Here is a 26,732-nt window from a genome sequence, read left to right as displayed (position 1 = left end):
TGGACTCCCCACTCCCAGTAAGCACCTGGGCTGCCTCTCTCCAGCCCTCATTTCTCCCTCAGCCCTGAGGAGGCATCTTCTGCAGTCTGTAGTCATAAATTACTCAAATACCCGCTTGGACACTGACTTGGCCCAAAGTGAACTGGCAGCTGCCAGCAGCGCCACCATGCGATGGCTCCTAGTGGCTGTTCATCGTGTGACATACCCAAAATCCAATGTGGCACATGAGAGATGGCCAAGGGAAGTCACTGGAGAATGCTGAAAGGTGACTCTCAAGTAAAAAGTGGCAAAGTGGAGGGCTGTACATGAGGGAGTTTTCTCTTCAAAACCCAGGTGTATCAGAACCACCCCCATTTCTCCTCTGACCAGAGCCCCTGTTTTACCTTCCATCTCTTTCTGCCGGAGAAGCTCAGAAGCCCAGTCAAACTCTCTGCAGAGCAGAAGGCCTGACTGACCCCAGGGTAACAGATCAAATTTTAAATCCTACCAGCAACAGTTCTGAGACACTATAATACTCAGCAGAAATGCCAGCCCGGGCAGGTCACTGGAAACTAGTGTCCAAATCCTGCTTCAGGGTGCCTGAGTTCTTGAAGCTCTATTCCATCTCAAAGACGGCCCAAGCCCCTCTGTGGAGTCCGGGCATGCCAGCCCACTGCTGTGCCATCCTGTCCCCTTCCCCGAGTCTCTTCCCGCTCCCTGAGGGTCAGAGGGAAGCCCCAGGAGCCGGTGGCCCTCTCTCTCCCTGCCTACCCTCAGACCCTTCTCCACTGGGGCTCACTCAGGCCCCTGGTCACAAAGAAACAACCACTAGCCCCAAGACTGGAAAAAAACGTTTTAATAAATACAAAAATCTCCAATAATGACTCTGCTCAGCTCAGGGGCAGCAGGAGTGAAGTGGGGGGGACCCTTGGTGCTGAGTGAGGATAAATTAAAAATCCCAACAAGCCAGTGACATTATGTACAGAAGGAAAGGGGGTGGGCTTCCAAGGCAGAGGCGAGAGGGCGACAAGGCCGAAGTTGGAGTGGACATGGCATTGGTCGGCCCTGGCTACCCCTCCCCCTTGTGGAGTTGTGGTTCCCAGAGGTAGTGGGGGAGGGAGAAGAGGCAGAAAAGAGGGGCCGAAGGCACTGGGTTTCCCGCAGGAGAATGCGGGGTCCCCGGCGCCCCTCCTCCTCCAGCCCAGGCCCCATCCTCTTGGTCACGCGGCCTTCTGGCTGCTCCCTAGGAGCCTTCAGCTTCTTTCTCCAGCTCTGGAACTGTCCTGGTGTCTGCAACTGCTGGAGACAGAGGGAGTGAGCTTTAGAAGAGGAGTGAGGGAGTGGGGTGGCAGGGAGGGCACAGCAGAGCTCCTCTGTTCTGGTCCCAGAAAGATCAGAATTTTTTCAGCACGTCAGCACACACCAGTTGCATGACTTTAGCCTAGCTGCCTGATTCCTCTGGGCATCAGAAATCTCATTCCTAAAGAAAAGGTAATCACGAACAAGTCCACAAGTTTGCTGTGACGGGGGGATGGGGTGGCGCTTGTGCAGCAGGGGGCGCTATTCCCGCCACACGGCAGGGGCTCCCTTCCCTCCCCAGGCGTCCCACAGGCAGCCTGGAGCTGCTGCCCCAGGCCCCTCACTTACACCGCCGCCGGGCTGTGCAGTGGGAACAGCAGCGGCTCTCCTTCCCTGGGCCGCAGGACAGTGGCAGTGAACAGTCATCCCGCTCACAGTGGGGCACCCCTGCCTGGTGCAGGACAGACCAGATCCTGAGGGTCCCTGAGGTGCTGGGGCACAGGGGCCTTCAGCCTCTTGGGGGAAGCCCACCCCCAGGAGCCTGCCCTCCCTGGGAAGTTCCCCTCCCCCAGGCCAGGCCCCCAATGCCCGCCTCACACAAGCCCTCACTTACCCCGCATCTGCAGGTGATACAGCTCATCTCCCCAAAGGGGGGCACCGAAGGGTGCCAGCTCTGGCTCTCCGGGAACCACTGCCCTGCAAAACGGCAGCCCCGGGGCCCATCAGCCTGCATGGGGTCCCCCAGTTGGGGGTGGGCCCCTGACCCCACTGTTGGCAGGGAGAGAAGGAGGGAAGGAGGGAGAGGTCAGTAGATGTGAGCTCTGTGAGGGCCATCCAGGTTTTATTTGTCACCAGCAGTTTCTGGCACTTAGTAGACGATAAATTTCGATGGATGGATGGATGGATGGATGGACGGATGGACAGATGGATGGAAGGACGGACGGACGGAAGGGTGGATGGGTGGATGGGTGGGTGGATGGATGGGTGGATGGATGGATGGATGGATGGATGGATGGATGGATGGACGGATGGATGGATGGACGGATGGCCGGATGGACGGACGGACGGACGGAAGGACGGATGGGTGGATGGGTGGATGGGTGGATGGGTGGATGGATGGATGGATGGATGGGTGGATGGGTGGATGGATGGGTGGATGGGTGGATGGGTAGATGGATGGGACAGGAACTGGATCCCATCACAGCCCACTAACACATGCACATTCTTTCCAGTGCGTGTAGATCCCTGGCTCCAGGCTAGGCACAGAGCAATGCTGGGTAAATACTGATTTAGCTGAGACATCCCTTCCATCCACCCTCACTAGGCATCCCCTCACCATGCATCCCCCCGCCCCGACCCAGGACAAGGACAAAAAGCCTTATCTGCCCCAAGAAGCCTCAGTGCCCACCCCCCTCACCTGGACACTGTTTGCAGCAGTCAGTGGGGTTGGCACGGACAGGCTGGGCACAGGCCAGCCGGGGACACTGCACCTTCTCACAGTGCACCTCTCCAGTGCCCCCCTGTAGGGATCCATTGAGTGAGGGGTGTCAGGAAAAAGGAGGAGCACATAAGCCTCCTGCTTCCTCCCTCTCCTTTCCCATACCTCCAAAGTAATACATCCATGGCCTTTTACTCAGAGGCCCTGGGCTGGGGCTTTTTATGTACCTGAACTCAAATCCTCATTGTGGCCCTGCAAGGTAGGTGCTACCACATCTGCTTATGGGAGAGGAAAGTGAGACTCAGGGACGCACAGAAAGTGCCCAGGGTTACATGGAGCTAGCCAGCTGGCAGAGCCAGAGTTCACACCCCAATCAGTCCGTGCCCTTTTCCTTTATAGGAAGCCAGCTCTCAGAGCCCAGGGAACTCTTCTCATGTTATTTTGATCCTTGAGCCCTCCTCACCAAGACTGGGCTTTCCTCTCCTACCAGCCCCCTCCCCAGCTCTGCAGACCCGCTGGGTTCCAGCAGCACAGAAGACTGGGTGGCCATACCTTGCAGGTGCAGACAGCACACTTAATTAAGCCAAATGGGGGCACGACAGGGTGCCACCGGGTGCCCGCTGCCCGCCAGCTCCGGTCGCCATCAAAATAGCAGCCTGGTGGGGGACAGTGCCCAGCTGCCATTAGCACTGAGTTCATTGGCCGGGCCCACAACCCAGGACTGAGCCTCAGGCCAACCCCACAGTAGTCTAACCGCAGGGCCCACTTGTGGGCCAGTGAATCCGATGAAGTCTATCAGGTGTCACTTGTAACCTGTGCCCCTCAGCCTGCCTCCACCCCCATAAACACTCTCCCCCTCCCATCCCCCCCCGTCCCACCCAACAGCTCCTCTGGATTCCCTACCCCTCCACGCCCACTTCTGCTCACCCTCTCCAGGGTCCCTGTTCTTCGGCAGCCCCGGCAGGTCTCCGACATCTTGCTTCTCTGTGGATCCAAAGTAGTGAAAGCAGACGGTGGCCCCCTCCTTCCCTCCGCAGAGGCCTCACGCCCACACGGTGGACCCTCCATTACCCTCTCCGCTCCTGCAGGGCACTCACCCGGGCACACAGGGCAGCACTGATCCGGCTCCTGCACCGGGCTTGGGCAGCTGGGTGGCGGGCACACCATGGGGTCACAGATCACCGTGCGTCTCTACGGGGAGAGGTTGGGGGTTGACTGCGATCCTGACCCAGAACCCAGGCCCCAGTGTGCCCTTCCAGGGCCTCCTACCTGGCAGGTGCAGAGCGAGCAGAGCGGGTCATAGTTAGGAGCCCAGCGAGCCCCATGGGGGCGCTGCTGCCCCTCGAAGAAGCAGGTGTTGGGGTCTCGGAGCCGCCCGGGGCCACCAGGTTTGGCTGGCGCTGGGGCATCTGGGCCTAGCACAGCGGGCAGCGCGGCCACCTCGGCCACCACTGCATCCAGAGCCCCGGGCACCCGTACTTCTTCGGCCCCTGCTGCCGCCAGGCGCAGGCCGCCCGCCTCGCACTGGTTGGCGATGTGCACCTGAGAGGAGAGGCAGGTTGAGGCAGCGCCCGGGCTCCCCCTTGCATCTTCACCAGCTGTGGCCAGTCAGCCCAAGACACCCTGAGCGCCCCTGCGCCCCAGGAGGATGCTATTATCCACGGCGATCATCCCAGCTGCCAAGGACAGATGGTCAGCTACTAGCCTCATTAAGCACCTCATCTGGCTTCAGCCTCCCGACCAGCGAGGAGGGAGTGTGTGTGGTTCTACCAGCCCCGGGGTTCAGAGACAGCAAGGGACTGACTAAGGCACACAGTGATAGCCCAACACTGGACCATCCCCACCGGCCCGCACTGCCTGCCTACCTGCCCTCGCAGCTCCCCTTGGGGGCTACCCTTGGTGGTGATCAGCAAGGAGGCAGAGCCCTGTGCCAGGTGCCGCAGCAGCTCAGGCTCCAGATCCTTGACCACGCCCTGGGCCTGTGAGTAGACAGAATCAGGGACGGGAACAAGGCCCTCTAGGGCTGAGCCTACCACTCCCAATTCGCGGGGAAGGACACTGAGGCCCGGGGAGATTAAGTAAGGCCTCCAGGATAGCAAAGCCCAGCGGCGATGGTGTAGAGCTCAGAAGCCAGGCCTCTCTAGCCCCGATTCCATGGCAACCCACCCCACGTCGGGGGCTTGGTCCAACCCACACACCCCTCTGGAGGTTCAGGATATTACATACTAGCCAAGAGATCCCACCAGAGTAGGATGCAGGAGAGAGGATGGATAACAAAAGGCTGAGTCAGATTCATACCCGGGTCTGTCTGACTCCTGAGGCTGCCTGCTCTCTGCTTCTCCTGCCAAAGGCCCACACAGCCTTTCATGCGAGAAAGTAGATCTTTTCCAAACTGCCTCCCACCAACACGTCCTCACCTCTGGGCCATAGAATCCCTTCAGCAGCCGCCGGGGCCCTGGCATCCCAGGAGGCCCGAGGAGGTGGGCAGTGATGGTGCCCTGTTCTGAGCCACCAAGCCCAGCCAGCAGCACTTCATAGTGCAGGTGACAGTGGGTATCCAGGGAGAGCCAGGCATGCCCTGCTGCCTGGCTCTGCACGGGGGGCAACACCAGGGCTCCTGCCAGGGGCACAGGTAGTGCTGGATCCAGACAGAGGAGAGGTGACAGATGAGAAGGTGGCCTAGAGCAGCGACTCAATCCCGGCATTCCCCGTCTCCCCCAGCACGGACTCCACAAGCTGCCAGGCACTGTCCACAGGCCCAGGGCTGGGGCAGCAGCAAGTGAGAGCCCTGCACCGTGTGTGGTAACAGGGAGGGTCTCCTGGCAGGGCCACCCTACACATCCCCACCTTCTCCAGATGCCAACTGGAGCTCAGGCACAGAGAAAGACACCATGCCAGGCTCTGGCCCTCTGGCACCATCCCTCACATGCTTGAGTCACAGGTTAGAGAACACCAAAGGGCAGGCAGACCCCTGGAGCACTCACTATCATGGCGGGCGCTGTGCCCGCTGTAGGGCAGGGCAGCCACGTGCCCCCGCAGCTCTCCATCTGGGAAGTCCTTGGTGCCCACGTTCAGGAACAGCTCATTCTGCAGCAGCATATGAGCCCCCCGGGCACCCAGCCCAGGGCAGACACCCACAGCCTGGAGGGCAGGGAAGGGTGAGCCCCAGCTGTAGCCTGCCAGGTCCCAGATGAACCCCTCCTCAGCTTTCACACCAGCCCAAGATTCTGAACCCTTTCCATGTTTTGTGCCCCCACTAAACCCATACACACTTCCTCACACCAGTAACACTGGATAAGAGCCTGGCGGGCCCAGGTTCAAGTCCCTTCCCTGCCACTTCCTACCTATGCAACCATCTTGAGGAGTTATTTAATCTCTCTGATCCTTCACTTCGCCATCTATAAATGAGTACTGTGAGGGCCAAAAATAACAGAAGCAAGACAACCAGTTTGTGACACACAGAAAGGCTCAATAAACGGCAGCCACTGCGATCACGTTTGCTATCACGTGATCTGCTGCACTGGTCTCCCTGTATAACTCCTTCCACTTGACATGAGCTTCCTGAAGACAGGGGCCACATCGGATTTTCTTTGTACTGCAGTCTTTAGCCTGAGACTCACTAAAAAATGTGTCCAGTGAATCAATGCATCAGTGAGAGAGCCTGTGAGTGAGTGAATGACGCGGAACATCCCTGCTCATCCAACATGGCTTCCCACAGCCCCCTGCACTGTCAGCTCTGGTGCTGGGACCTGCGGCTCTGCTCTGCCTGAAGCACTCACCATGTATCCTCCCGGCTGGAGTCCAGCCATGTGGCACAGGACAGTGTGCTGGTTCCTCCGCTGAGGCTTGGTCTCCAGCGTCATGGCCACCACCTCGCTGCCTGTACCTACCACCTGTACCTGGAGGGCAGGGTCAGGGAGGGCAAACTGGAGTAGCAGAGAAGGCCTGGGCCCTGAACCATTGCAGGCCAAAGCCCCGCCCTGCTCTGCTGCCCTCCCACCTCCTCCATCCCCCAGCTCTTACTTGGTAGATCAGGGAGCCATTTCCTAGCAGTGTAAGGCTGGCCGAGCCAGCTGCACCTGTCTGAACAGGGATCAGGGCATCGGCCCCACAAAGGACACTTTGCAGAACTGCAGAGGGGCAAGACAGGTGGAGGCAGGCTTGCTGCATGGCCATTCACACCCCCAGCCCCCAGGATCCCTCCTCTACCCCCCAGCCCCTCCTCTGGCGCTTCTCTGTGCCTCTCAGTTGTGTGTGCCCAGGGCGCCTGGCTTCGCCCTGCCTCACCATCACAGCTCTGCCTGGCAGCAATGTGTCCACTGATGCGCAGCACTGACCCACTTGCCCTCTCCAGGGCCATCTGCAGCTCCCCCAGCACCAGCCAGTCCATCTCCTGGGCTGTCAGGTTGGGCAGCACTTCAGCAAAGCCCGGCTCCTGGGGGCAGAGCAGGGTATGGTGGGCACAGCAAGAGGCCAGAACCAGTGGCAGTAAGAGCCAGACCCTTGCTCACCTGGGCCGAGGCATTGGCCTGGAGCTCTCGCAGTAGCTTCCCCTGGTGTAGAATCTGGAGCCGCAAGGGAACCTGGGCTGGTCCTGCAATAGCCGCACATGTGGATACCTCTGAAACATAGGTGATCTCCCTACCCTCCTCATATGTGCTGCCCCCATTCCACTTACCCCCACTCCTGGCTTCCAGCAGCCCACGGAAGAGCAGCAAAAAATGCAAGGAGTCCTCTGTGTCACTGAGCGTGAGGAGGGCAATGCCCCCTATGCCCTGCTGTGGGGGGCCTTCCAGGGTCAGGATGGCACTGAAGGTCTCTGGGGGAGAAAGGACCATGAGAGCCCACCAGAAAGTCCCCTCCTCAGCCCACTCCATTCCTGGGGGTAGAGAAGACTCCAAATTTCACGTCCAGGGGCTGTTTGCTCCCCTCACCTGCGGCCAGGGCCCGATGCCGGATGAGAGGCCCCCAGACCTCCCCTGAAGGGTGACTGGGTGTCACGAGTGCCACGTGCAGCTGTTCTGCCCTAAGGAGCCGCAGAGACAACCGAGGCACTGCTCGCCACACCCCACAGACCTGGAACAGAGAGATAAGAAGACTCTACTCAGAATGCAGGACAGGCCTGCTGAGAGGCCCATGTCTGGTGAGGAAGGAATATGGGAAGCTGCCCCCAGGCCCTCCTAGGAAGTTTGAGAAGGGGCCCTGGAGCCAGATGCCAGGGTCCAAATCCTGGCTCCACCACTTACTAGCTGTGTGACCTTGAGCAAGTCACATTCTGCTACTGAGCCTCAGTTCCCTCATCTGTAAAATGGGCATCATAATGTCAGTGCCTTTCTCCCACTGGGCTGTTGTGAGGACCCAAGCAGGTAATGCAGAACATGCTCTCAGCATAGCGCCCAGACTGGATAAGCACTCATAAACGGCATCATCTCACCAGGCCATCTTGGGTAGGGGCTGCAGGGTGTTCAAACAGGATGCTGCCAGTGGAGTCTGAGAAGCGGATTCGGGTAGGGCGGTCCAGCCTGGTAATGAGAGTCCCCTGAGCACGGACTCCGAGCCTGAGCCAGAAGCAGCCCCTCCAGCCTCCCCAATTCTCCCTCCCTGGCCCCCAGCTGACCCCTCCTCCCTCCTTCCCCTTTCTCACCGCCGGTAGGAGATGGAGAACCGCAGACTAGAGCGCAGCAGTGACACTCGGGCCCGTGCCACCGCTTGCGACCTTGGCCCCGTCAGCAGCGCCACGAAGTCTGTGAGGGAAGGAAGATATCCCTAGTACCGTCACCCGCTGCTGCAGCCCGGCCCCAACCATGACCCCGGTCCTCACTTGCGCAGCCCCTGCCTACCCGTGTGGCCGTCTCCACGCCCCCGATCCTCAGCTCCAGGCTCCCCGCGGTCGCTGTAGCTTCTGTGCTCTGGGTCCCGCGGATACTCGAAGGCCAGGCCCGTTGGCTGCTTTTCCGGACCGCTGCGCTCTGCACCGGGGGTGGGGGATGCGGGTTTCAGCTGGGCACGAGGAGGGCCAGTTGGCCGCTCCATTCGCTCCATTCGCGTGGCCCAGGACCAAGCATCGTGGCCCTGCTGCCCTCCTCTCACCGCGGAGCGGGCCTTACCCTGGGGGCAGGTCTGGCAGCAGTGTCCGGGCAGCTGGCGCGGCTGCCCGCAGGCCAGGGTTGGGCACTCGGGTTTGATGTTCTTGCAGCTGACCCTGCCCGCGCCCCTTGCGCGGCGACCCCACTGAGGCTGCTCGCAGAGAAGACGGGAAAACCGAATGAGGGCAATACGCTGTTGGTGAGACTCAAAGGCGAGCCGAGAGGAGGCACGGGACCAGGGCAAGGTCCTCCCACGGGGTGAGACTGCTCTGCTACATACAAGCTGCATAACTCTAGACAAGTTACTTAACCTCGATGGGCCGTAGGGTCCTTATCTGAAAAATGGGAGTAATGATAGTATCTATCTAGCATGGTTGTACTAGGAGTTAAGCGAGAGACAGACGAAACGGAGTTGGCAAAGAGCCTGACACACAGTGGGTGATCAATAATAGGCAACACCTGAGACTTGAAGGGGGCTCTTCCTCCCCGCTTCCTCCTTCAGAAAAATATCCCAAGTATCTGCAGACTGACTTCTCTTTCTTCAGCAACTCCGAGTCCCTCCGACGTCCCAAGACCCCAGCGGTCCCCGACCCGCGAGGGCCCCGGCCACGGCCATTGGGTCCACTCACCGCCTCGCAGGCACACAACACGCAGCGCATCACCCCGAAGGGCTCCCCCAGGTCCGGGTGCCACGTCTCGTCCAAGGCATAGACCTTCCCGCCGAAGGAGCAGCCTACGGGGACGGACTTGGCTGGCGGCAGCTGTCCCGCTCCTACCGTGTACCCGCCCCGGGCGCTGCCGGCCGGGCCCCGGGTCCCCGGGCGCGACGCGCCTCGCGGCCCCCGCCCACCCCTCCGGGCCGCCCGCCGCACTGAGCCACCTGCACCCGGCGCCCCCTCCGGGCGGGCGCAGACTTGCCCCGAGCAGGACTCCCCGCCCGCGCCTCCCCCGGGGCAATACCTACCTGCTGCTCCCCGAATGGGCAGCGGCTCCTTCTCGGGCCGGATGGGCAGCGCTGGGTGCTCGGGGCCGGCGCCGCGGGCCGGCCGGGAGCAGAGCAGCAGCAGCCCGAGGAGCAGCAGCGGGGCCGGCGGGGCCGGGAGGCTCGGCATGACGCGAACGGGACAGCTGGGGAGGCGGGAGGGAGGAGGGAGCTGGAGAGGGAGGAGGGAGGTGGGAGGAGGGCCGGGCCGGGGGCGGTACGGCGGGAGGGGGCCGGGGCCAGGGCCCGAGCTGTGCGGCTAGGGGCTCGTCGGGCGGCCGCGGAGTCGGCGCCGGGCCGGGCGGGGCGGGAGGAGCGGCCGGGAGGAGCGCGGGCGGGCTGGCGGCCGCTGACCCGGGCCGTACGCGGCTCTAGTGCCCCGGGCGACGGCTCTGGCCCGTTTTATGCCCCGCGCCCGGCGCCCCGGCCGGGGGCCTCCTCCTCAGCAAACGGGGCGGCGGCGGCGGCTCGGCGAGGGGCCGGGCTGAGCCCGGGGGGTCCGGCCCAGCAGCAGCGGCCCGGATCGCGAATGGGGGAGGGGAGGGAGGGGCTGGAACCGGGCAGGGGAGGAGGGAGGGGCTGTAGGAGAAGGGGGAGGGGAGGGGGAGGGGAGGGAGGGGAGGGGAGGGACCAGGGGGCGCAAAGAGGGGAGGAGAGGCGGGTCTGGAGCCCCCCCTCCAAGCTGGACCAGGAGGTGCGTGTCCGGCCCAGGATGGGAGCCCCAGACCAGGGAGGGGCAGAGACTGCCCGAGGCCTGGGCCAGCCACTGGGCTAGGACTGGGTTCCTGCAGGAAGGATGAAGAATTGTCTTTAAGGATGATGACTCCGTGCAGAAAAGGCCCGTCAACTCATCTTCGCCTGACGCTGGGCCCACAGCACCTCTCAAACCCCACACCACTCTCACTGCCTAGCCTGTGTCCTACCTCTTCTCTGAGCTCTCTCCTCATTCTACTGTTCCCCAGGATAGGAACTTGGCCAGAAACAGACAGTATCCCCTTTCTGTCTGGTGACAGTGTTTCTCTCCCTACTGTTACCTGCGCTCAGGCCCATCCAACCATCATCATCCCCAGCCTGACGCACTTTCCCACCCTCTTCCTTCACCCTGGGGACCCTGTGCCTCTCCATCCTACCCACAACCTCTTTTGTCTTGGTTTCCTGGTCATGACGGCCTCCCTGCCCCCTCCCACCCCCACTCTCCCACCATCCTCCCAACCATCCCGGCACCCTCCTTCCTAATCTTGGGAGGCATCTCGTCTGGCTGAACTGGAGAATTCTGGGATCTAGGCCATACTCTTTAGCAGACAGCCCCATCCTGGGGAGGAGGAGCAGGACACAGCCTGAGGAAGAACTGGCGGGGAGGGGGTGATGGGAACAAGGTCAGGCCAGGAAGCCCCTGAGGACGGACTGTGGGGAGAGTGGGACTGAGGGGAAAGCAAAGGAACTAGAGCCAGGGCCAAAGGAAGAGGGGGGCCAGCGGGAGGTATTTGCGGGGGAGGTTCAGCAGCTGTCTTTCCTAAGACAGGGACACATGGGCCTGGTTATTCCTCTTGTCACATGTGGAGTGGTAGGAGATGGAAGAGGGAGAAAGACCGGGCAGGCAAAGAGGGCACTGGCACAGAGATAAGTGGGCTTAGCCATCGGAGCCACTGGGCCCCAACAGAGTGGTACCTGAGCACAGCTTAATCCAGCACAGGCACCCCCTCAGCTTGAAGGCCTCTCAAACTGTCCAAACTGCTTCCTGGTAACACTGACCCCTGACAGGCGACACCCACATTCCCACTTGCAAAGGGGGCATAAGACATGACCCCCAGAGGGTTATTGGCGAGAAAAGCAGGAAAGCAAGAGTCCTAGTAGATTTTAGCAGCAGGTGTGGTGTCCAGGGAAAAGAAATTTGGACAGCCAGGAATTGAGAGACCCACCATTCTAGAGCCAGACCTCCGTGCCTCTTCCTCAGGGACAAAAGTGTCCTGCCAGAATCCTCCTGGAAAAAACCTGTTTCCCTCCCATCTTCTCCCCCAACCAGGTCCCAGATTTCCCATCTCCTAGGGAAAGACAGATCCCCCGTTCAAATCCTCTGTGTGGTGTGCGTGGGTGGAGGATCCGGGGCTCCGCTAGTGAACCATGGTCCAGGCAGGGGCTCCAGGTCCTGCGCGGGTGGGAGGAGAAGGCGTCACTTCCGGGGGCCATTGCCAGTGTCTAGTGGCTCCCTGCTCTCTGATTGGGCAGAAGTGGCCCCGGGCAGGCTTGTGACCCCACTGCCCTGGAGGGGCTATGCCCCAGCGCCACCTGTTTTCCTACCCATCTGCTCCCCAGAGTGCCGCCTGCTCCGCACCTGGGTCCTGGAGCCCTTCTCCACCGGTGAGTGGCAAGCAAGATTTGGAGTTACGTGAGGGTAGGAAGGACAGGAAAGAGGAATTGGGCTCTCTGCTGGGGGAGGGGCAGGCAAACTGGAACCTGCAGGCACTGACCTTTGTCGAGAAGAGTGTAGCCTTCCCAGAATGGGAGGAGCAGGACAGAGCAGGGGTAGGGGGTGGGGTGCTGGGTTCTGAGGGACTGATCACAGACTTGGTGGAATACAGCACGGTCGCGGCTGGCCCTAAGGAAAGGGGACATGGTCCCAGGGAGAAAATAAGAAAGGAGGTGTTTTTTTGGACTTAGGGAACATAGCACCAAGCTGGACGCAGCCCCAATCCCCATTCTTGCCCAGTCATTCCTAGTTAGCTCACAAGGTTCTGAATCCTGGGGCTGGGGAAGCTGGGCCAGGCAAGCCAAGGCACAAGGAGAGGGTAATGGGAGGAGGGCTCATGCATGTTGACAGACCTACAGGAAATCCCAATATTGAATCAGGTGCAGGCCTCTTTGCACAACTTGTGAAAGAAGGAGGAAGCCATGTGTGGGGTCCTGCAAAGGAACCGGAAGGGGTCTGCAGAGGGGGCAGGGAGGAAGGTGCAGGCTAGGAGACAGATATGGTTGGTGTCTAAGGCAAGGTAAGCCGTGCAAGGTGGGCATCATCTCACCCAGCCTGTGCTCGTTCCTGGGCAACTTGCTTCAGGAAGGAAGTTCCAGGACTGTTAGCCCATCTCCTCACCTTGGATAACCCAGTATTTCAGAACTTAGAATGCAAAGAAAAACTCCAAGAGGCTTTGTATGTTGGGGTAAATAGAAAAAGAATGAGAGGTTAATTTCTCCTACACCACCTTCTCAATCTTTTAATCACTGACCTCTAGTAGTTAAGTTTCATTTTTGCCCAATTTCCCTCCTCAACCCCACTCCCCAAGCTATCCCTGAGCACATTGTACATGTTTGCTAGCTCCTGGCCCTGTACCCCATTTCCAATCTCTTCTCCAGGCTTGTGCCACAATACTTCCCTTCTCTATCCCCATCCCAGATTTTCTCCAACCAAACAGGGTTGCTCAGACTTTGAGGCCAATTAGATGTGTGTGTATATATCCTGTCCTGCAGCTCTCGGCAGGGGGCAGGGGCACCAGAGCCACCTCAGACATCCTGAGGAACCCTGACAAAGAGGAGATGCCGTACGCTACCTTCACAAGATGATGTGGGAGCAGTCCGAGCTTTAGCAGTTCTAGGCTGGTCAGCATCTCACACCCTCCCAGCATCTGTTCCACCAGCCAGGCAGAATGTTTTCCTTGAAATTCAATAATGTTCATTATTCCTGTCACTTGCAGGATAGATTCTAGACCCTCCTCCTTGGCCCACCTGTGCCCCACCTGTGCCCCACCCCACTCTGCCCAGAAGTGCAAGAGCCCAAGCCGCCTCCATGGCCCCAGGACGGATTCAGGGGAGAGGCCCCATACAGGGAGCCGCTCCAACCACACAGCCTGGCCAGAATGGAGCTGACTGGTAAGAAAACCCTCGAGAGACCTAGGGCCAAATCAGAACTCGGTAGAGGGGAAAGAGAAAGGAGATGTGCTGGGGTACGGGGGTAGGGGGGACCTCAATCTCCCAGGAATAAGGCCTCTGAGAGGCAGATTCCGTGGATTTCAGGTCTGGGTCCTAAGTGGGAATTCCTGGACCACCACCCAACAATGATTTCTTCCTTATCCGCCCCTTTCAACCTCACCTCTCCTCATCTAAGAATTGCTCCTCGTGGTCATGCCTCTCCTAACTGCAAGACTAACACTGTCCAGCCCGGCTCCTCCTGCCTGTGACCCCCGACTCCTAAATAAACTGCTTCGTGACTCCCATGTCCTTCACAGCAGACTGGTGAGAATCCCCAAGCACTCTCCCCGCTATCCACCTAACTGGTGAGATACCCTGACTCCTATCACTTCCTCTCATGCCCTCCGATCACTACTCTTCTAATATTGTCTTCAGTAAGACCACCCCCCGCCTAATTACCACCCCTTCACAAGGATTATGGTTTACAATCAAACCCTCTCTTAAAAGCTCTAGTCTGGTTCTATTTCATGGAAGCCTGTCCTGGTAATTGGGCCACCATAACCCCCTCTATTTCAGCGCCCTCTCCACCATCCCCCCACCAATCTTTTTCAACAGAGCCAGTGCCCAGACGTTAACCCTTTGTCCACACCCGTCCTGCTGCCTGCTGTGGACTTCAGCTTGGGAGAATGGAAAACCCAGACAGTAAGAAAGCCATCCTTTCCCTTGGTTTCCCGAATCCTGTCTTCATGTGTTTCCTACTGATTCCCATGGATTTTTCAAAATTCCTGAGCTCCCTAAAAAGATCTCACCTTCAGCTTGGCCACCCTAACCCAACATACATTCTACTGTGGGGATATCCTCTGGACAAGATGATGGCTTGTGGTCCACTACATAAAACAGAGTCAAAGTTGATCACCATGAAAAGCTGGATAGAAGTCTCTCATGGCCATGCTTTTGACCTATTTCTGTTCGGCCTTCTTAAGTTGGTGTGAAGAAGCAAGACTGATCTGTCATCCTCAGATGACACAAAACTGGGATGCACAGCTAAAATAACAAAAAACAGAATTAAGGTTCAAACTGCTAATAGGCTAGGTCAAAAACAAGGTGAAATTTAACAGAGATGTATATAAAATTCTAGATGTGAAAAGTAATTGAATAAAATCCTATTCCAGCTTTCAGGCCACAGTGTCCCTACGTACCTCATATAAACTTCTAGCCCTAGTACTTACTATGAAAAGGACCTGGGAGCGTTGGATTGACCCCAAACTTAGCATTGTAACAACATTATTGAAGTAGCTACTTAAAAAGGTAGGGATCATAGGTGGCTTTAGATGTTTAACATCCACATTGTAGAAATATTCCTAAAAAACTCTATTATGAGTGGACTGCACTTAAACTACTGCACTGAGTACTAGCCATCCTCTTTTAGAAACATGCTAATTTACTCAGAGGGACCATAGTAAACTAGCATGTTTCCAAAAGGAGGAAAGCAACCTGAACAGTGAGAGGTCAGAAAATATGTTATGCAAGGAATGGTTTAAAAAAATAATAAAGCTTGTGTGATTAGCTTGGAGAAGAGTGTCAGTCTTGTGGTAGAGCATGAAGTGCTTCAGTCTGAGACACACTCAGGAAACCTACCAGGAGGGAGTGCTGCTTAGAAGGTCAGCTCCTCTACCCTCAAGATCCCTAGAATTCCCTTGCTTCCCTCAGGTCTTCTGGGGGATTGGGACAGGGAGGAAGTGTAATTGCTAGTGATCCCTTGTAGCTCTAGCTCTGCCATTTATCAGCAAGCCCCTTCCCTTCATCTTTATAATCTTTATGATGGTCTTATATCTACATTAATTTTTTTTAATCATATGATCCTGATTTTGTAGCAGAAAGAGTAGATTTGCAGCACTAGAACCAAGAAGTAAAAGCTATAATAGGGCAGATTTCAGCATAATGTAAGAAAAAAAAAAAAAAGAGCTTTTCTCACTGAAATTACATGCGAGACCAGGCTGCGTTACTGGACACTGGCGTTATTCAAGCAGAGGCTGATGACCAATTGTCGGGAGACTGAAGGAATTCCTGTACTGGGTGGGACCTAGGTCCTGTCCAATTCTCAGCTCCTATGATTCATTCTGCTGGCTACTCTTACAGGCTCCCCACCCGCTATTAGCATACCCTTTGAAGCTGTCCGTTTCTCTCTTCCATCTCTTTCCCAGGAACAGACCAAGGCACAGGACGTTCTGGGAGCCTCGACCCTTCTGCTGGAGGCAGTGATGGCAGCGCGGGGACAACTGGGACCCACTTGCCTCTCATCCCTACTGGTGCAGCTTTCTGGACAGGTCCGCCTCCTCCTTGGGGCCCTGCAGGGCCTCCTAGGAACCCAGGTAAGTCCCCAGTCAAGGGAACTATAGAAGCTGTCTTTCTTTTCTGACTCGGTCCCCTCAGAAGACCTGAGGGAAGAAAGGGGAATTTTAGAAATCTTGAGGGTGGAAGAGCTGACCTGCCAAGGAGTGCTCCCTCCAGCCACAAAGCCTGGGTTCTGGTACCTTATCTTTCCCACATAGACAGGGAGGCATGATATCTGGCCCAGGTCTCTGGCCTCAGGCCCATCCTCTGCCCTCAGCTTTCTGCGCAGGGCAGGACCACAGCTCACAAGGATCCCAGTGCCATCTTCCTGAGCTTCCAACGACTGCTCCGAGGAAAGGTGCGTTTCCTGCTGCTTGTAGTGGGACCCACCCTCTGTGCCAAGCGGGCCCCACCTACCACAGCTATCCCGGGGAACACCTCTCCATTTCTCATACTGAACAAGCTCCCAAACAGGACTTCTGGATTGTTGGAGACAAACTCCAGTGTCTCAGCCAGAACTACTGGCTCTGGACTTCTGAACAGGCTGCAGGGATTCAGAGCCAAGATTCCTGGTCTGCTGAACCAAACCTCCAGGTCCCTAGACCAAATCCCTGGACACCTGAACAGGACACATGGACCCCTGAGTGGAATTCACGGACTCTTTCCTGGACCCACACCCAGGGCCCTAAGAGCCCCGGATATTCCTCCGGAAACTTCAGACATGGACTCCCTGTCACCCTACCTCCAGCCTGGAGAGTCTCCTTCCCCAGCCCATCCTCCTCCTGGACAGTACACACTCTTCTCTCCTTCACCCACCTTGCCCATCCCCACGGTCCAGCTCCAACCCATGCTTCCTGACCCCTCTGCTATCACACCCAACTCTACCAGTCATCTTCTAGTTGCAGCCCACTCTCACTTCCGGAATCTGTCTCAGGAAGAGTAAGGTACTCCGGCACTGCCGACATCAGCATCGCCTCCCAAGTACAATCCCCTTACTCGGAGGAGAGGCCCTGGGAGACAACTGCAGCTATACAGGCATACCTCATTTTATTGTGCTTCATTTTATTATGCTTTACAGATACTGCATTTTTTACAAATTGAAGGTTTGTGGCAACCCTGTGTTGTCAGATGATGGTTAGCATTTTTTAGCAATAAAGTATTTTTGAATGAAGGTATGTACATTGCTTTTTTTTTTTAGACATAATACTATTACAGTTAATAGACTACAGTATCATGTAAACATAACTGGGAAACAAAAAAACAACCAAAAACTTTGTGTGACTCGCTTTATTGTGATATTCACTTTATTGTGGTGGTCTGGAACTGAACCTGCAATATCTCCGAGGTATGCCTTTACCAGATTTCCTGCTTTCACCTGAAACCCAAAGCCCTGGTGAAGGGAGACATGCAGGACAGAAAAAGTATAATTTTTTTACTACATGCCATAAAACTACAAAAGCTATTTTTTTTTAACTATTAATAATGTTCACCAGAGCAGTTAGTTATCTCTGGTCTATCTTCTGCACAAGTTTATAACTTACTATTTCTCTGTATACTCTTTTTCATATGAGAATTCTGCAAACGCCTGGCCTGACCTAGCTTCTGAACAGAGGTAGGGCTTATGACAAAAAAAAGCCTTGGTTTTCTGCTCAGAACTAAGGTTAGTCTCTTTACCCCCTTTATTATCATTCTTAATGGGGCTCTGATCTGCTTTTCTTAGGAGATCCTTACTCTTGAGAAATGAATGAGAAGTCTCTCAGAAAAGCAGTTCCTAAGCAATAGACAAAACTGAGACTGTATAAAGACAGAATAAAGGAGAGGACCCAAAAGCTACCTGCAAAGCGAGGGGAAGATGTTCTTCTCATGGGCAACAGATCCCCCCTCCCTGAGAAAAAGCTAACAGGAAGCTTTGGAGAGCCTTACAGGTAAGGCTGTGCAGACGGGTCAGTCAGACAAGATGAGACCTGGACGTGACAGCTGAGCAAACAGCCAGCACTTCAGCAGCTCAGCAGGAAGCTTCACCAGGCGTGGGTTCCTGCCTCCCTCCTGTGGAGGTCAGGGGGAAATGCAGGAAGTGGCTTGAGTCAGTCTCCTAGAGCTCACACAGCAGGAGGGACAAGCACAAGTCAAGTGCAAGTTGAAGGCTCATTTCCCAATTCCCAGAAGCGTATAGTATCTAAAAAGCAACCCTGTGTGACACCATAAACTCTGCCAGGGGATCTCTAGAAAAGAAGCCCAGGCTTATGGGGCTTTCTGAATAAATGCCACCATGGTGCTTGGGAAGGTTTGTATTGCCCCAAGCACTCCACTGCAAGGTCAACACTACCTCCAGAGGTGTCTGTAGGAAAACTAATGGAAGCTTTTTCCTCTCCCACCTCAACTCCCCAAAGGACAGGAAAAGTTAGCATGTAGGTAGAGGAGCCAGAAACCTAGGGTTCCAAACACTACCACAAAACCCCAGGGTCATTAAAGGCATTCCAAAACAGTAGAATGAAAGCCAGTATGTCAAGAAACTTATGCATATTATCTTTTTTAACACTCACACATTTCTATAAGGTAGGTATTATCATCTCTGCTTTACGGATGAGGAAACAGGCTCAGAGAAGCCCGGCAAGTTCCCAATGGTTTCACAGCCTGTGAACAGGAAAAGAAACACCCTAGGATGACTTAGTCTGGAGCCCATACATTCCCCAGTGTGGTGCACTGTCCAGTATATCAGTCAGTGACTCTATTTATTGGAAAAAATTTCCAAGTCCTTAGGGAGTACACATCGACAGTTAAAGAGTTCTGAGTAGAAAACCAAAGCTCTTGGTGGGGTGACCAATTTAGGCATCTCCAGGTGTCTCCCCCCACCACCCCATGGACAGAACGGTTGCCATGGAGAAAAAGTCAACAAATGCACCAAGCTCAGAAGTGCCATCCAAATCTCGGATGGTGTCAGTTTCTCCGTGGGAGAAAATCAGTTCATCCACACTACAAATTCCAGCATGGAGTCAAGAGAATAGTAAGTGGAAATTTTAACTTACTGAAATATTACAGTAGGTTAAATTTAATGATCAAATGAAACATTTTATGGCACCTGAAAGCCAGCACCCAGTACAAGAGATGCCAAAGGGACCAGAGACAAAGAATTAAGGGTTTTCAGACAGTCAGCTGAGAGACAAAGATGGCAAAACTGCAAGAAGTATGTAGCCAGAAAGTTCCAGGCATCCAGTACTGGTATTTGACTTACCCTAGGGCAAACGTAAATAACCCATGGGCTTCTCCAGTGGGAACTAACTTGCCTCTCCTGAGCATCTAACCCATTCCCAAATCATTCTATCGGGCTGATTCAGTCCCTTCTTCCCTTTACAGAAAAGACAAAAACCTGTTACAACGAGGACGCTCTTATCTCTATTCAACTGTACCCCAGTTCTCTTTCTTCTGCCACCCCACGGCAGCTAGGACAGTCTGCTACACTACCCCGCAAACTATTAGCTACCCTGCAAACTGTTATCGGTAATTAGGTTCTCCCTTCTCCAACCTAAATCCATCCTTCTCCAACCCCTACAAAAAAATTTGACTGCACGGAAGAGGTTCTACGATTCTATAAAAATTCATCCCAACTCCCACTTCATCTCCTACTTCCCTCTCCCCTCACCCCTACCCCACAGTAAAGCAAAAGAAATACCTTTTCCTCCCCCCTACAGAGGCCATTCATTTTCAACCCATTTCCCTAAATACTATTTCTAACACCTCCTGTGAAGACCTGAAAATGATGGGGAAGGAAATACCCCAGGCATCCCAGCAGGAGGACCAACTCTCATGGCAAAAAAGGGAGATCAAAAGAGACAACTACTGGGCTTCCCTGGTGGCGCAGTGGTTGAGAGTCCCCCTGCCGATGCAGGGGACACGGGTTCGTGCCCCGGTCTGGGAAGATCCCACATGCCGCGGAGCGGCTAGGCCCGTGAGCCATGGCCGCTGAGCCTGCGCGTCCGGAGCCTGTGCTCCACAACAGGAGAGGCCACAACAGTGAGAGGCCCGTGTACCGCAAAAATAAAAAGAGACAACTACTTAATACACACTTATGATCTTTCTGGATTGTTACCCTGAACTTCCCAGGGGAAATCAGAGTCCCATGTACTGTCTGAGACCTCAAATGCCAGGCTGAAGACGCAGCTCCGATGCTGGAGTCCTTGTAAGCATCGCCATTTCCTCAACTTTGTTCTTCCCCCACTGATAAATTAGTGACTGCAGTCAGACTGCTGTATTGTCCCAGGCACTGGCACTGAACTGCCAAACCTCATTGGTATTGCTGCCCTGTCTACTTCACTGGTCTGTGAGGCAGCTCCCTGTTCAGTGTCACTGGTAAAAACCACCACCACTTACCCTCCCTCCAGGTCACCACTAGAATGTAAAGCAGAGAGCTAACTCCTCCACCCGCTTCCACAACCACCAAATCGTTCTTCCTCTCCTCTTCAGAGTTGTGTCCTATGCATGTGTCGAAAAGCCTCATCTCAAAGCTTCCATAAAAATGACGAACATTTCCAGGCTATGCAAGCAACTCATTCAAGTCAACGTGATCTGACTTCCTGAGAAACTGAAAGTGTTAGAAGAACACGAGCAGAGCTCCTTGCCTATTCAGGATTCTATGCCAAATGGGTGGTGCCCTCAGGAGCCAAAAGCACAACACTCTCTCTCCCAGACAGAAAATCACATTGGAGGATAGATATTGGGGGTAGTCAGCCAGGAGACGGAGATAACCCTGAACCCCGATACCAAAAGGTTGGGACAGATCCTACATTGACATGTGACCATCTGGCTGTGGGCCAGAAACATAATATACCATAGGCAAACTGGAAAAAATGATTTTAAAATAAATGGAAAAAACTTTGCTAAAAAAGAGGGGAAAAGAGTCTGAAAAAGTAAACTTTAATTAAAAAAATCATATACATAAAACAACTTCTGATTCATTTTAAGCTCTCCCACTGGGTCTTTTGCAGGCAAGTCAGTTTCCCATTGAGTCCAGACCTCCTAAAGATGCACCCACAGTGGACAGAGAGCCAGCCCCTCCTGAACAGGTGAACAACAGCAACTGCTACTCGGGCTTGAACGAACGTCCATGACGTGCGTGAGTAAGCAGCAAGGCTGGCTCCCTGGGTGGTTCAGAAGGCCAGTTTCTTCATCAGCAGATAAACTCTGGAATCCACTTCAAATCCATGCAGATTGTTGGCATCACCCTGCAGCCTCATGAGCAGGCCCCCATAGGACACGTAGGCAGAGCTGAAACAGAAGACCCAGTCCCATGAGTCTGAGCTCCATAGCAACTGTTACTCAGCAGCTCTCCAACCCAACCTAAGAACAAAAAGGCATCCTTCTAGAGTATTGTCATCAGGAACGAAACTGTTCTTTATATCGGCAAAAGTGGAAAATACCCCATGCCCAGAATAAAGGAAACGGTCAAATCAATTAAGATATATCCATTTACTGGAATGTTATATAGCTATTAAAATGTTTAGGAATAGCTTAAAATGGACATGGGGAAACATGTTTTACATAATATTAAGCAAAAAGAACAGAACAAAACATTGTAATAAACAACATGAGCTCAAAGAAAAAAGTACAGAGGAAAAAAAAACCCTAGAACATTCAAGAATGTTTATGTAAAAGATTCCCTCTGGTTATAGAATTATAGGTGACTTTTTTCCTTCTTCACGTTACTTCTCTGCTTTTCAAATTTCTTACAAAGGGCACATGTTGTTTTAATAAGATTTTAAAGAAAAGAAAAAAATAGTTGGGCAGAGAAACCAAAGAACTAGGGATTGGATTGCAGAGTAGCAAAACATACACATACACACACACAGACACACACACACACACATACACACACACACACACACACACAAACAAAAAGGCCTAGCAGTTTAATCACTTATGCTGCATTTAGTTCTTGGAGAAGTAACCTTCCTTGGCATTTCACACAGCTAGATTACCAGTTTCTCATTTGGACCACCAGGCCCTGAGGTCCTGACAGAGGGCAAAGTGAGCAATCTACATTTCAGACTGAAAATTGTTCCCAAAACAGTTTCTTTCCGGGTCCCACCTAGGTCTGAGGTGCTTGGGGAAAGAAACCCAGGAAGCCTGAGCATGGTCCAAATTTTCAGAGCATAGTCCAAATTCTCACAAAAGGGAGGGGGCGAGGGCTCTCACAAGGCCGTGGAACTTACAGGCGTGTTGCTGCTTCAGTAGAAGTTTCATCTCCCTCAATCCTGTACACTTTCCCATACATTACATACTCAAATTGGTCAGCCCTGTGGAACAACAGTGGCAGTTATTCTTAAATGTAGTTAACAACAATAAGAGGTCCTTTAAAAATGGTAACTGGTAACTAAGTGCCAGCATCATAACAACAGGCACTTTCCAAACATAATGTCATTTAGTCCTCAGAGTAACCCTGTGAGCTGGGTATGACCATCGATATTTTACTGATGAGAAAACTAAGGTTGAAAGAGGTTAAGGTTGGACTTCCCTGGTGGTGCAGTGGTTAAGGATCCCCCACCAATGCAAGGGACACGGGTTCTATCCCTGGTCCAGGAAGATCCCACATGCTGCGGAGCAACAAAGCCCCATGCGCCACAACTACTGAGCCTGCGCTCTAGGGCCCACATGCTGCAACTACTGAGCCCCCACTCCCTGCAACTAGAGAAAGCCCAGGTGCAGCAACAAAGACCCAACGCAGCCAATAAGAAAAAAGAAAAAAAGAAAGAGGTTAAGGTTATTCAACAAATAAGTGGTAGAGCTGAGATGTGAACTGAGTGGGGCTCGAAAGCCTCTGCCTCACACCAAACTCCCTCCCAAGACACAAGGCCCACAAAGCCTAGGTCATTCAGTGGTCATTTCCTCTGCCATCAAAAAGCTACAACTCACACTGTAATCACTGCTTTGGATAAACACCTGAATGTCTGAATTCTTAAGTGCAGCAGTTTCCTTAAGGTTACATAGATTCTGCTGATAATCATTTATTTTATGAATTAAGTAAGGTCTTTCTATACCACTTATCGACTTAGTCCTCAGGCATATTTCAAGTACTCCCTGCTCCACTCCCTCACCTGGAAGGCCTATCATCTGTAGGGTTGTATTCACCATCATCCAGAGTACCATCTTCATACAAAGTACTGGCTATGACCAACCGGAACTTGTCACCTGAAAAATAACAGCAGCATCAGAGGGTGAAGAACAGCGGAAATGGCAAAAAGCCTCCTGCTGTTGTTTATGTTCAATACTTACCCAAGTCTACAGGGTAAATCTGAATGTTTACATCTAATATGAGGTCCATCTTGAAAGATTCACTCTCACAATGCAGTCGAGACACTGGAAGGAAACAGGGAAAGAGTGGCAGAGGTCATTGCCTGGCCCAAGGCAGACCCTACAGCGCAGGGCAGACTCCTACTTTGTGGGGGCTGGATGCAATAGAATACTCAATCTAACCCAACCTGTATCCACTGGCCTCTCGTAGACGTGCAGGCTCAGTCAGACTCACATATGCAGGGACTTCCCTGGTGGCGCAGTGGTTAAGAATCCGCCTGCCAATGCAGGGGACACGGGTTCGAGCCCTGGTCTGGGAAGATCCCACATGCCACAGAGCAACTAAGCCCGTGCACCACAACTACCGAGCCTGTGCTCTAGGGCCCATGAGCTACAACTACTGAGCCGACATGCCACAACTACTGAGCTCTCGCGCCTAGAGCCCGTGCTCCGCAACAAGAAAAGCCACCACAATGAGAAGCCTGCGTGCAGCAACGAAGACCCAACGCAGCCAAAAATAAATCAAAAAAAGAACCACATATGCAAGAAGGAAAGGGGACACAACTTATGGCAAGCGGATAGAATCCCCAGAAAAAAATCAAAGATCCTCTGGCAACAAATAATATCCAGGTTCTAGGCCTACCTAGGTGGTTAAGAAACCACCTGATTTGGGGCAAGTTATTCATTCATCCAAAGGTTTTATCTTTCTGTGCCAGGTCCTCTGCTAAGGGGATTATCAACTTGTGTAAGAACTGGGTTTTGTCCCCAAAAACATCCCAGTCTCTAGGCAAAAGAAGAGACACCAAAGACAATTATTGATCAATGACATAATAAAGAGTTGTACACTAACCAGTCAACTCTATCTCCGAGAGGATTTCACAAAGAGCTAAAGACTCTGAGGGCGAAGGGCTCTGGAGGTCGGATTATTCGCTGTACAGCCTTGCGTGGGTTGCTTTGTCTCTCAGAGCAAAATGGGTAAGACACCACCTACCTCATGCAGGCTCTTGAAAGGAATACGTAAGATAAAGTGTGTGTAAGGTGCACAGTACAGCGCCTAGCACAGAGTGGGTAGCGATTAGAAAGATGCCCGGAGAAAAGGCCATCCAGGCACTGGGCACAGCTTGTGTGAAGCCAGGGAGAGCCCGGAGTCTCCGTTTCCTCATCTGTAAAAATGTTTCCTGAGAAAGGTCCCTACGCCAAGACCTGCCGGTAGGGGTAGGCTACGTGAAATGGGTGGACGAGAGGCCCAGGGGCGTGTCCCCGAGGAGATTAGCCCCTTCCCCCAAACAGCCCCTCCAAATCTTACTTACCTCGGTCAAACTTTTTGCCCTCCGGGTCAATGTCTTTTACATCAAAAATATCCTCAAACAGGATGCCCGCCATGGTGAGGGGGCCACGAAAATAGTGGAGGGGCTGAGCGCCCGACCACGACGACTAGGGGTACGCGCACCCCGTCGCGTGGAGGCAAAGAGAAAGGAAAAGGCAGCGCTTCAAGAGCGGCGGCTAAGAAATAGAATAACGCATGCGCACGGACAAAAGGGAATGCGGCCACTTCCGCCACCTAGCTCTCGGGGCTTCTTAACTTCCGCCCCGAACGATTCTTTCCGAGAGGCTGCAGTATTAAGGGCGGGTCTCAGGTCCAAATAACTCCGCCCCGGGCGGCAACACGATAGGTCCCACCTCCGGCCGAGGCGGCGTCTTGTCCGGCTCTCTCCAGTGGCTCTCCTGCGCCCTCTTCAGAAGCCAGGTCAGGAAGACTGGAATGCTTGGGGGCCTACCCAAGCCAGGGACCTTGATCCTTGGCCCAGAGAAGCCCGGCCCGTACCCTACCGTGCCCGTCCGCCTGACCGCCGAGGGCACAGTCCGTGCGAAAGGCGAGCGGAGAAGAACCCCGCCCCCAGGGCGCTGGCCCGGCAGGTCTCAGGACCCAGCCCCTCCAGCTGGCAACCAGGCCGGCCCGGGCCGGCCCGGGCCGTCTCGGCCCATATGGCTGTCACCTGAGCCGGGTCCGTCCAGTTTGGGAATTTGCCATGATGTCACCATGGGAAAGAGGAAAGCCTGCATCGTCCCCACCCCTACTCTCTTCCCTTACACCGCCCCTTCAGCAGGCATTAACACCCACCCACTGCCCTCCTTGAGCACTGCCCCTTAAGCTCGGTTCTGCCCTTTCCCCCCCCGCCACGACCCTCTCCTGGACAAGCTCTCCTATGTGCTCCTTCATCCTGACACAATCCTCTCCTACGGATACCACCTCTTCCTTTACATTGCCCCTTCCTCTAGGGTGCCGGCTCTCACACTTCCCCCTTCCTGGACACTGCTCCCTCCTCCTGGGAACCCCCGCTGCTCCCACGTGCCCCTTCACCCTGGTGCTGCCTCCTCCGGCACACTGCCTGTTTCCTGGACACTGGCCCTTCCCCCTCACACTATCTCTGACACTGCCCATCCACCTGTGCTCACCCCACCCACTGCTCTATCCTTCTTCGGACCCTTACAGAGAACGCAGAGCGCAGAGCGCCAGCAGGCCGTTCCCCCTTGGCGGCTAGACGTGAGCAGCTACTCGGATTTCTCCTTGGGCCCTGCCAGGGAGAAGCGACCTCTGTCCCCCCACGCCCGACTCCCAGGCACCTAGACCTCCCTTCCCTCTGGTCTCACCCCTTCCCGTTCCCTCTCCACCTCCACCCCCGCACAAGCCGAAGGCCAAGTTGCTCCAAGTGCACCTACCCTCGGGGAGCCGCGAAGAAGGCAAAGAGAAAGGAAGGGGATGAGAGAGACCGAGGGTCCCAGTTCCAAGCACTCCCCTTCTGGGCCTAGCGTCCCCCGCCGAGTCCCCCCAGCTTTGTTTCTCACCCCCGACGGAGTGGAGGGGCCCTGCCAGGCCGGTCTGAGCCCTTGGCCCCAGCGAAGAAGCAAGAGAGGACGCCGCTCCTGAGGGATTGGGCCTGAAAGTCTGACTTAGACGGCTCGGCAGCCCCCGGCCCCAGGCCCTACAGAGCCCCGGCGAGTCCCGCCCCTCCCGGCCGGGCGCGGAGAGCCACAGACCCCGCCCGGCCCCTCCACGTGCCAGTGGACCCGCCCCCGCCCTGGCCCGGGCGCCGCTCTCAACCACCCGCCTCGGCAGAGACTGGGTCCGGGCTCACGCGTTCCAGGCGCCCCCTGCCGCCCCTCCCGAGCCAGGGAGGCGGCCCCAACGCGGACCCCGGCCGCGTTGGGCCGGCTCCCTTAGATGGGCCGGCGGGCGGAGCAGCACGGTGGGCACCGCCCTCGGCCCGCCCGCCGAGGCGGGGACGAGAGCGGGAGGTTGCGCCAGCGGCGCCGGCGTGGGGCCCGCCGCACTCTGCACTCGGCCGCCCAGGCTACGGGGACAGGACGGGTGTGGGCGCGGGCTCTGCGGGCCGGGAGGCGAGTCCGGGCCAGAGCCCGAGCCGCGGCG

At 55.1% G+C, this 26,732-nt stretch overlaps 4 protein-coding genes across 9 annotated transcripts in view; 2 read left to right on the top strand and 2 right to left on the bottom strand.

Moving 5' to 3' along the window:
- Positions 1-1,083: 1,083 nt before the first annotated feature.
- CHRD (chordin) lies at positions 1,084-9,914 on the bottom strand (the record flags this gene model as incomplete). 2 transcript variants are annotated; one of them, XM_082654943.1, is made up of 23 exons in its annotated part: positions 1,084-1,278; positions 1,627-1,729; positions 1,892-2,046; positions 2,696-2,798; positions 3,269-3,372; positions 3,644-3,700; positions 3,814-3,907; positions 3,986-4,258; positions 4,582-4,695; positions 5,134-5,354; positions 5,701-5,857; positions 6,496-6,615; positions 6,740-6,846; positions 7,004-7,151; positions 7,228-7,310; positions 7,395-7,535; positions 7,651-7,792; positions 8,151-8,238; positions 8,361-8,460; positions 8,557-8,685; positions 8,824-8,953; positions 9,432-9,535; positions 9,767-9,914. In XM_082654943.1, 23 exons carry the CDS (start codon positions 9,912-9,914, stop codon positions 1,223-1,225), a joined length of 2,877 nt encoding a protein of 958 aa, XP_082511069.1. In that variant the 3' UTR covers positions 1,084-1,222. The 2 variants fall into 2 exon arrangements, with proteins under 2 accessions (XP_082511069.1, XP_082511070.1); XM_082654944.1 differs by having other exon boundaries at positions 1,084-1,275.
- Positions 9,915-11,925: 2,011 nt separating this feature from the next.
- On the top strand, positions 11,926-17,189 carry THPO (thrombopoietin). Of its 4 annotated transcripts, XM_082654928.1 has the most exons (7): positions 11,926-12,142; positions 13,471-13,645; positions 13,881-14,008; positions 14,300-14,386; positions 15,889-16,056; positions 16,296-16,376; positions 16,493-17,189. In XM_082654928.1, the coding sequence occupies exons 2-7, from the start codon at positions 13,633-13,635 to the stop codon at positions 16,874-16,876; spliced, it is 861 nt and encodes a 286-aa protein (XP_082511054.1). In that variant the 5' UTR covers positions 11,926-12,142; positions 13,471-13,632; the 3' UTR covers positions 16,877-17,189. The 4 variants fall into 4 exon arrangements, with proteins under 4 accessions (XP_082511054.1, XP_082511053.1, XP_082511055.1 ...); XM_082654927.1 differs by having other exon boundaries at positions 16,296-17,189; XM_082654929.1 differs by lacking the exon at positions 13,881-14,008 and having other exon boundaries at positions 16,296-17,189.
- A 3,726-nt stretch (positions 17,190-20,915) lies between these two features.
- POLR2H (RNA polymerase II, I and III subunit H) lies at positions 20,916-26,291 on the bottom strand. Of its 2 annotated transcripts, none has more exons than XM_082654932.1 (5): positions 26,150-26,291; positions 23,285-23,368; positions 23,107-23,200; positions 22,225-22,308; positions 20,916-21,280 (listed from the first exon to the last, which is right to left on the bottom strand). In XM_082654932.1, exons 2-5 carry the CDS (start codon positions 23,331-23,333, stop codon positions 21,163-21,165), a joined length of 345 nt encoding a protein of 114 aa, XP_082511058.1. In that variant the 5' UTR covers positions 23,334-23,368; positions 26,150-26,291; the 3' UTR covers positions 20,916-21,162. The 2 variants fall into 2 exon arrangements, with proteins under 2 accessions (XP_082511058.1, XP_082511057.1); XM_082654931.1 differs by lacking the exon at positions 26,150-26,291 and adding an exon at positions 24,613-26,079.
- A 234-nt stretch (positions 26,292-26,525) lies between these two features.
- CLCN2 (chloride voltage-gated channel 2) overlaps positions 26,526-26,732 on the top strand; it is a gene marked incomplete at its 5' end in the record, with an annotated part of 12,827 nt that continues 12,620 nt past the window's right edge. Inside the window, one exon of the mRNA XM_082655292.1 lies at positions 26,526-26,672. Within this exon, the coding sequence (XP_082511418.1) occupies positions 26,526-26,672 (147 nt within the window). The remainder of the gene's footprint in view (positions 26,673-26,732) is intronic.

This window comes from Grampus griseus (assembly GCF_964374135.1).
Source record: "Grampus griseus genome assembly, chromosome: 5".
Lineage (NCBI taxonomy): Eukaryota > Metazoa > Chordata > Mammalia > Artiodactyla > Delphinidae > Grampus > Grampus griseus.
This window is presented reverse-complemented; position numbering and strand designations above follow the sequence as displayed.